The sequence below is a fragment of the Gigantopelta aegis genome, chromosome 1 (assembly GCF_016097555.1).
Source record: "Gigantopelta aegis isolate Gae_Host chromosome 1, Gae_host_genome, whole genome shotgun sequence".
NCBI classification, from domain to species: domain Eukaryota; kingdom Metazoa; phylum Mollusca; class Gastropoda; order Neomphalida; family Peltospiridae; genus Gigantopelta; species Gigantopelta aegis.
In genome coordinates this window covers 35,821,999-35,832,291 of record NC_054699.1, presented here as the reverse complement: position 1 = coordinate 35,832,291, position 10,293 = coordinate 35,821,999, and the positions used below count along the sequence as shown (strand labels likewise).

At 39.9% G+C, this 10,293-nt stretch overlaps 1 protein-coding gene across 1 annotated transcript in view; it reads left to right on the top strand.

The window, feature by feature from the left end:
- Window positions 1-9,827, top strand: part of LOC121374346 (zinc finger protein 235-like) — a 12,500-nt gene extending 2,673 nt beyond the window's left edge. Inside the window, exons 2-3 of the mRNA XM_041501422.1 lie at window positions 3,547-4,515; window positions 7,492-9,827. Of these exons, the coding sequence (XP_041357356.1) occupies window positions 3,563-4,515; window positions 7,492-7,642 (1,104 nt within the window). The 5' untranslated portion in view covers window positions 3,547-3,562 and the 3' untranslated portion in view covers window positions 7,643-9,827. The remainder of the gene's footprint in view (window positions 1-3,546; window positions 4,516-7,491) is intronic.
- Window positions 9,828-10,293: the final 466 nt, after the last annotated feature.

Sequence of the window (10,293 nt, the reverse complement as noted above, 5' to 3'; positions counted from 1 at the left end):
TCATTCTATCTCAATTGATCTTATTTGAAAGCTGCAATACATACATTAATAAATAAATAAATATGTTTTTAAATTTATTTATATATTAATATTTAAAGTAAAGATTCTTATATATTTTTAATTGTATGCTATGTGACTTTAAAATTTGAAAACAATATCGCTATTAGTGATTACATGACATATTTTACCCTAAGTCTGTTCAATAATTATGGTATCTTATTAAAATGTTGATCAAGAATAGAAACACCAAACTCAAGTGATGAACAGGATATTTTTTTTTTGGAGGGGGGGCAAATTGGTAATTTTTGGAAGCAAACTGACCTGGACATTCAAATTAACTTTAACCCTAATTTAGTGTTAAAACTAACCCAAACCGTATCCTCCTAAAAGTAATCTGAACTGTAAAGTTTTGAATCTTAAGTGGGCACACATTTTACTGTTGGTGTGCTGTATATGCGCAGACATTTAAAAACAACTTGATGTCAATTGGCGTGATGTCGTGCAAGATATCTTGCCAGCAGTAGTCAGAAGGTTAACTTAAAAAGTCATCTTGGCCATTCATTCAGTTTATATATTTGACATTCACACCAATCATGGGGCACTGGAAAGGATAGAGGAAACTCGACCCATCCTACAACACATCGCACCTCGGGCGAGCGATCTACTGTCATGTTACATACCTTCCCCATAATATATAGAGGATATTTCATGTTTTTTGTTAAATATGATTTATATCTCATCGAGTGAAGTTTGCAATCATATCTCACGAGTCATGCTTGCGCGACGAGTGTGATATGATTGCAAACTTTACAAGGTAAGATATAAATCATATTTGACAAAAAACATGAAATTTTCTATTTATTATTTAAATTTTGGCAATTTACCTTTATTTTTAAAATGCCAGCAGCAAAATAGTTTGGCTTTCTTACAGTGACGATAAATACTTTCTACAGTGACGATACCACATTTTAGAGTGAAATAGTGAAATTTTCACTCTAAAAGTGTGCTATCATCATGCACTGAGTGACTGATAACACTTTTATTTGACTGATTTTTAAGATATTTCACTTAATGTTATATAATAAATACTACCGGTACTACATAAAATAATAATAAGCTTTCAATTGACATTTTTGCGACTGTCTTGCAATAAACTGCTATTAAAATAAGAACTGCCACTATATACAAGATTCCTTTCAATCGGTGCCGGATCCAGAACATCCATTTAGGGGGACCCCAATGACATGAGGCGGGGAGGTTTGGAGGGGATCATAAAAAAAATGAAAAATAATATATAATAAAATTATAACTGTTTCAAACTTTGGGGGGGGGGGGGGGTGGACCCCTGGGGCCCCTCCTAGATCTGCCTCTGTTAATGTCCGCTTCGTGTGGACACTAACTCTGGCCACTATTTACAAGATTCCTTTCAATGACCGCTTCATGTGGACAGTCCATGGATTTGAAATTTCATGCCGTGCCTTAATTGTGATCATGAGAATCCATCGAAAACTGGGGGGCAGGACCTAGCCCAGTGGTGTTCACTTGATGCGTGGTCGGTTTGGGATCAATTCCCATCAGTGGGCCCATTGGGCTATTTCTTGCTCCAACCAGTGCACCATGACTGGTATATCAAAGGCCGTGGTATGTGTTATCCTGCATATAAAAGATCCCTTGCTGCTAATCAAAAAGAGTAGCTCATGAAGTGGCGACAGCAGGTTTCCTCTCTATATCTGTGTGGTCGTTAACCCATATGTCCGACGCCATATAACCGTAATTAAAATGTGTTGAGTGCGTCGTTAAATAAAACATTTCCTTCCTTCCTTCCATCAGAAACTGTTTTTTAAAAATAATTATATATATTTTTTGTTTTTGTTGGATAGTCGTAGTCGATACAATAATTATGGGAAACTAAATTTTGATTCCACAATTGTCCTGACATGTTGCTGGAAATTATCGTTTCCGTGAAACCTGAAGGCCTGTGTTTGCACCATGTTGTCTGTATGACATCAGTGTTATATGTGTGTCTGATAAGACACCTTAAATCCATTGTCAGATCCAGAGGGGATACTATATGACACACACACATTTTAAGCGCTCCTTTTTTTTTATCACAATGTAAATCAATAATTCATCTACAGTATATAGTAAAAGGACTGATTCGCAACTGTCATGACATAATATGATTTTTCAATCGGAACATCATGCAGAACTATCTCTGTCACTTGCCAAATTCACCAACTGAGCAATTTAAAACTGATTACTGGATTAATTTGGATAAAAACCACATTGAGGGGTACAAGTTTAAAACGTCTACTCACATACATGTACCTTATACATGTATTGTCACTTGATAATTGTATAAATTAATCTTCACCTTTGAAAGGGTAAGTATAATTGTTTGATGATTTAGAGTAATGTATTTAATGTTGTTTAAATTAACACTTGTAAAGATATTTATAACGTCACCTGTGATACGGTAAGTATAATTGTTTGATGATTTAGAGTAATGTATTTAATGCTGTTTAAATTAACACTTGTAAAGATATTTATAACTTCACATTTGTTGCCAGATGCCCCTTATTTCTGACTATTATTAGTTCCCTACCAGTCCACCCGACGTGACTAGGTTTCGTGTCTGTCTCTCTGTCTGTCTGTCCATCTGTCTCACGTGTAGAGTTGTACATGGTTTTCCACGTGTTTTCACAATGCCTCAAGATATTGAGCTGAAATTTTGTTTATAGATTTATCATATTCTGTTATAAATAAGTTTGATTTTCGTAGTTGAGTTATTTAATTAAACGTTTTGTTAATCATAATATAGAAAGGTGGTATGTAATTCATGCAGTTGTTTTGCCATGTTATTTAGTGCACTTGTATATAATGTGATTTATGTCGTCTGATCGTTACGCGGTCTTGTGATATAATATTTTTGCACATTATAAACATGTGCAGTGTATAACATGACACAACAACTGATATGTGGTTCTGTTTATTTATTGTTTTGGGAATATTTTTATTTAACTAAATGTATACAAATAGAAAATCAATATTATGTTTCTTCCAGTAACTCCACCCCCACCCACCCATCCCCCTTCTCTGAGGCACAAATTTGTTATGAGCCACATAAAACTATTAACTCGCCATGACCAATAGAAATACAGGACACTTTCTCTATTGATCTCTGTTACAAAATTTGGCATTAGACCTTGTTCTCTTATCAAAGCAGTTGACCCAATGCATGGTATTCAATGTAACTTGTAAGTTATTAATGTACAGATTAATTACCACACAAGTCATTAAAGGGACTACATCAGATATCTGAAGGTTTCCGCGATTCAGATGGTGATGACCAACAGAGACATTTTAACAACTTATATATCCTTGCAACTAATGGGGAAAATATAGCAGATTTCCTATCTAAGACTATATGTCAGAATTACCATATATTTGATATCCAATAGCAGATGTCGATGAAATACATGTAGCTGTTGATATAACAGTATGTTGGGGCGTTATTACAGAAATCTTCCTTTCTTTCTATTTCAGGCAGCCGAACTGTTTGATGATGACTGAGGACTCGTGGGAGAAAAGAAACCTGAATATGACGGACATGATGTCAAGTATTGGGGGGGCACGACTTCTGTTTGCGACTCGCGCCGAGAGACGTTTCACATGTGCACTCTGCTCGAAGCAGTTCTCACGCCGCCCGAGCCTGACACGACACATGCTGACTCACACCCAGGAGAAGACAATCACGTGCCCCGTGTGTTTCCGGCCCTTCGCGCGCAAGGACCACCTCGACAGACACATGCTCATACATACGGGCGAGAAACCATACCGGTGTGAGATCTGTTTGAAGGGTTTCGTGCAGGGCTCCGACCTCAAGCGACACAGGTTCATTCACTCGAGCGACCAGCCATACAAGTGTGAGATATGCCTGAACGGTTTCGCCGAGAGCGGGAAGCTCAAGCGCCACATGCTGATCCACACGCGGGAGAAGCCACACAAGTGTGAGATCTGTGGGAAGGGCTTCGGGCTCAAGTCCAACCTCAAGCAGCACATGCTGGTCCACGCTAACGCAAAACCATTCAAGTGTGATGTCTGCCTCAAGTCGTTTCCTGAAGACGAGGAGGTGAAGCCCAATATAGCTATCCTCCAGGAGAAGCGATCCAAATGTGAGATTTGTCTCAAACGACTGTCGCGTAAGTCCGAACCGAAATCACACAAGACTGTGCGCAGTGTGGAAAAGCTTTACAAGTGTGAGATCTGCTCAAAGGGTTTTACGGAGAGTCAGCATCTGAAGCGCCACTTGCTGGTCCACTCAGGCGACAAGTCGTTCAAGTGTGGAATCTGCATGAAGGACTTCGCCGACAACGTGCACCTGAAGCGCCACATGGTCATGCACAGCGGGGAGAAGTCATTCAAGTGTGGAATCTGCCAGAAGGACTTCGCACAGAGCGCCAGCCTCAAGAGACACATCTTATTCCACACCTATGAAAAACCACTGAAGGCCCTGTAAGAAATACACGATTACTCATGTATGCTATTTCAATGGGGAAATTTTTTTGTCATGTAATTCAACTCTCATACACCGTTTACATTTACACTCAGCAAAAAATACATTTTTGTTAGCAATTAGGCTAATAGGACCATTCAACAGTTGCCTAAGAAATATTTGCTGTTATTGTAACCCCATGCACCCCCATAGGATGTTCTGTAACCCTAGGATGACTTCTCCCATAGAATGTTCTGTAACCCTAGGATGACTTCTCCCATAGAATGTTCTGTAACCCTAGGATGACTTCTCCCCTTAAAATTACCCTCCCCTACTTTCACTTTTACTGAGGTAATCTTACCAACATTATGTTTGGTTTCATATTTTACAAAACAGCAAACAAAATTCTTTTGTACTAAAAATGTTAATATGTGCCAGTGTTTAATTTATGAAACAAATGAAATAATTGTGGAAATGTTCAATAACTCTTGACATACACCCCCTCCCCCCATCTCCCCTCAATACATTTTCTAAAGTACGGTCGTTTGCAAATTGTAAAAGTAATGTTGGATGTGACTAATATGTTCCATTATAATTTATTAAACACCCGAAAAACTAATTTGTAAATGAAATAAATACAAATCTGTCCTGTATTTTGTTTGGGGAAACTGAAACTAATTTGGCTACATATTTTCTGACCAAATTCATAAAACTGCCAATGGTTCTTCTGGCTCGATAAAACATTGGTAATGCATGTCATGATGTCAGGTGACCCTCCAACCTACCCCATCATACCTCACCCCCACCTCATCTGTTGAGATATCTCCTCCTCTTGCATTTCCTCGCCAAGTCGTCCATGCATTTATCGCAGTTATTAATTTTACATTATTTTTGTCTTTATGTATGTTAATGTTTATGCACACTGTCCAGGGTACACTTTGGCCGTCACGACTTCTACAATTGTCCAGTTGCTAATCTGAGTGCACCTACAACTTGATTCTCGTTGTATAATCCATTAGTTGTTAATCTGATCGCACCCGTCGTAAGTCAGGAGTTGGGAAAGTTCAATACAACCGTAGAGTTGGCCAACTTTGTGCTGACAGTCTGTAGTCTGAACCTAGCATTAGCGAGACTTTCCTTGGGGTCATCCTGATCTTTGGACGACAAACACTCACTTTGTGTCGTGCCAGTGCTGCAACATGAAGCAACCTCGTACCACTTGAAAGTTCCTTCTCTGAAGTCATTCTGTGAAATCTAGTCATGTGGCATTTCTAACTATATTATTACCCATATGGTTAAAAATATCTTGGTACATATCAAAGTGATAGGTCCCACTAGAATGCCAAGTGGGACGTAACACTTTGACGTCATCGAGTGGCGCACTACAACATCACAGGAATGTCAACGAAACTAGTTGAGTGATATAAGTTAAGATTGATTATAGGTAATAAATAGGATATTAAACGAGCTTCCATTTCGTATCATGTTTATGTCCCTCGTGAAATAATTTTCATTGTCACTCGCTAAAGCTTGTGACAACTGAAAATAATTTCACTCGGGACATAAACATGATACGAAATGGAAGCTCGTTTAATATCCTATACTAATTAGCCCAGTAGTGAGTATTGTACTGCCCAGATCGTATTTGGAGGTATGTCAACGCCGTTTTCATATATCCTCACTACAAGATTCTACCAAAACCACATTCTTGTAACCATTCAAACATTCACACCGGCCTGGTACATACAACACGTTTAGTCTGGACTCGATATTTAATGGTCTGAGATAACTAGATGCTTTATTCTAGACTAAAGTCTTATAAGCACAGGCTCAGGACATGTACAGAGACGGATATTGGAAGCAAGTCCCAGTTTTCTAAAGATAGAAGTACTGTACTCCTATACTGTTTTTAGAGGTCTGTGCAGCTCCAAGAACGTTGCCTGCAATACCCGCAGCATTGCTACCTACATTCCGTTTTCGATTTGTATTAGCAATTCCAAATCCAAAACATGGCTAATTTTGTATTATGATGGTCAATCTTTCTGCCTGAATTTTTTTTTGGGGTACCTAATAAAAACAAAACCGATCATAACTGCCCTACTAGGTTGTTCTGGAGTTCGAAATCTGTTGAAATTGGACACACTGCATTGCATACATGCACGTTGATGAATTTTAAACGGTGCCAGTTCTCTTGCTATAATCTTTCTAAAATATTATGAAAATGTATCCATTAAATTCCAAGTTTTTAGGCTGGATAATATTAAGGGTTACCCTTCGTACTCTGGCAGAAAGCCTGATGTGGCTGGCCTGTGGAGGTGAACACTTTAGCATGTGTAACTAGTTCGTGTATTACACGTGTGATATTATGGTGGTCGTACTGATTGGTTGATGAACTCTGTTTCAAAGATATAGTCACACACGGGTGGATGTGCATGCGTGTTTCTTGTAGGAATTGTTCACTTCACAATAAGCTTAGCTCTCTCTCCCCCCCCCCCCCCCCCCCCCCCCCCCCAAAAAAAAAAAAGAAAAAAAAAGAGAGGTTGATTGTGTACTTCCCCTTAGAAGCATGAAAGTTTGCACATGGTTAGAGTAAACCAATACAAAGATTTTAGTCCAGGGGCCACCGGAAATTGCACCCCTTATGGCTGACATCTTGAAATCCATGATTTCCACCATTATGGACCTGTTTTGTTTAATATCTCCTTAACTAGTACATATATCGAGACAGTTGAAATGCCTATACCAACATTTTAGGGGTCTAGGAATCCAATACTGATAGACAATGTTTGGACATTCTGGCTGCCATCTTGAAATCCAAGATGGCCACAACCCACAAGCTATAATTTTGCTCAATAAGTCATTTAGTAGTAAAGATATCAATACAGGTTTAATGCCTATAGACCCACATTTTAGGGGTCTAGAAATCTCATTATGTAGTTAAGATATTAATGGTTTTAGAGATAATGAGAGGACCAATTTGTTCTTCTGTTTGGAAGGTTGAACATTGAAATGGCTGCCCTGCAGACACCAGGTGGCATTGCTTCACCCGGAACAGCAGATTCCTACCTGCGAGTTGCGCATTTTGCATGTACACATCACGCACCACAGGTCACAGCTGCATCATTGAGCACACTGCAGCATCACTGATATGATGACTATGCAAGAGCAGCTGACAAGGATCAGCAGTTATATTATTCAAAGAATGTTGTCAAAGAAGAACCAAAAAATGTCCACAACTCCAGTACTGGAGTCTTGCATTGGCATTAGAGGTTTGTATTCTGGCCTTTGTGCACTCCATGAGGGAGGCTGACTTTGATATGTATTTCCATGCCCTCTGGGAGCTTCTCCCATGTTTCTTTGCTCGTGACCACACACACTATGTGAGACAAATCCCAGTCTGCATGCGAGACATGCTAGGCCTTCGTAGGATACACCCTCACGTGTTGGAAGAATTCCAAGCTGGAATGTTCAGGGTGCAAAAGACTAAGCGTATATTTTCCTTCACTGCCACAAACCAGGCACATGCGAGGCAGATGGAGGAGCTGTTGGCAATCCAAATGATGGATGGTCGCTGGCCCAGAGATTGCAAGAGTGATTGTTGAGTTCTTCAACAAAGATGTTAGATCACTTGTGTCACAGAAGACATCGCAACCTCATCAGTTACTCACAGTGTGCAATATGTGCAGGAGGTGGGGGAACGAGACTTGGATTCATTTGTGCAAGAAAGGCTTATTGACTTTAAAAAGCCTCTCGATGTCCTCTCCCGCAACAAGTTGACATTTTTTGGCAGCTCATCAGCAAAAGCCCGGCCTAAAGACAAACTGAAGGTAGTCTCATTAAAGAGCAATGTGCAACTGTTTTTCTGCCTTTACATTGCTTGTGAGCCTTTCCCTCCATCCTTGTCCCAGGCAGGGAAGCTTCAAACTCAAACAGAGAGATAATCTTTTGCAATGCTTTGAGGAAATTGCACTGGCCAGTATACAGACTCCAGAGGTTACATGCATAATACTTGGTGGGGCAGCGATTGTTCAAATTCTAAAGCCTGGAACAGCTAAGTCCTTTAGAGAATATGCTAAAGAGGTCTTCATCCCATCTGTTCTCTCCCAGTATAAATCTTCAACCTGACTTGACCTGGTGTGGGACCATTACCTACCTGAAAGTCTGAAGAGCATGACCCAAGAATAGCGTGTCGAGGGAGTTCGTCGACATGTGGGTACCTCAGTTGCAGGTCCTGGAAAATGGCAGAATTTTCCTCGTGTCGAAGACTGCAAGACAGATTCCTCTTCAATGAAATAATCAAATTAGTTTAAGACCAGAGCAAGGAGTTAGTAGTCACACAAGGAAAATATGTTATTACTGCTCCACCTCGCATGAATCTAGAATCACTTGCTCCATGCAAACACGAAGAGGCAGATGGCCGCATGCTCCTCCATGCAGCTGATGCGGCACAGAGAGGGTATGGCAGTATCCTAATTCGAACCATTGATACAGATGTTGTCGTACTTGCAGTTTCGGAAACTCAGAAACTTTGTTTGAAGACATTATTAGCCTTTGGAACAGGGAAGAACTTGAGATTCCTCCCTGCACATGACATAGCCACTGCTCTCGGCCCTGAAAAGTCAAAGGCCCTCACCATGTTTCATGCAATGACAGGATGCGACACTGTGTCAGCGTTTGCTTGGCGTGGGAAGCAAACTACATCGGCTGTGTGGGAGTAATTCCCAGGCCTCACAGATGCACTATCTGAAGTAAATCACGAACAATCAGATATAACTGAGTCCTGTATGACCATTATTGCAAGATTCGTCATTTTGGTGTATGTTCGCACAAGTTTAATATTAATATTAATACAGCACGAAAGAAACTGTTTGCAAAGAAAGGCAGACCTCTGGAATCGATTCCGCCTACATAACATGATCTGGAGCAGCATGTTAGCCGTGCAGTGTACCAAGGAGCATTATGCTGGGACCAAGCATTACATGCACAGCCTGAACTCCCAAGTGTGTGGGGTTGGGGGATAACATATGGCGGTCAGTTTAAACTGATTTGGACAACACTACAAAAGAATGCACTGGTCGCTTCAGGTGTAAGAAGTCTGCACTTCCATGCACGTCACTTTATTCTTGAGATGAGGATTGGAAATGCAGTTATGGTGATTGTGCTTTTTGGTCAGCTGCTCGTGATGTTTTGTTCATAAGTTCATTCCTTCGCATATTGTGTGTAGACCTGTTAACTGATGGGGGTGGGTGGGGGGGGGGACTTAGGCCAGAGATAAAGCGGTCGGTCTAGGATAGATCACCGTCAGTGGAGCCATTGGGCTTTTTCTCGTGTACCATGACTGGTATATAAAAGATCATGGTATGTGCCATCCTGTCTGTGGAATGGTGCATATAAAAGATCTCTTGCTATTAATGAAAAAATATAGCGTTTTTTTTTCTCTAAGACTATATGTCAGAATTAGCATAGTTTGAAATCTAACAGCCGATTATTTAATATTATTAGCTTAAAACTATATTGATATAGTTAATACTTTACAAGATATTGAGAAAAATAGCTTGTGGATTGTGGCCATGTTGGATTTCAAGATGACAGCCACTTATTCAATCTCACCATTGGATTCTTAGACCCCTAAAATGTCAGTTTAGGCGATAAAACTGTATTGATATCTTTACTACTAAATGAGATATTGAGCAAAATTGCATGTGGATGGCGACCATTTTGGATTTCAAGATGGCAACCACAATTTTAGTTTGTTGGGTTTTTTTTTAACCGTACTGCATCCAGTCTAAAACCTAACA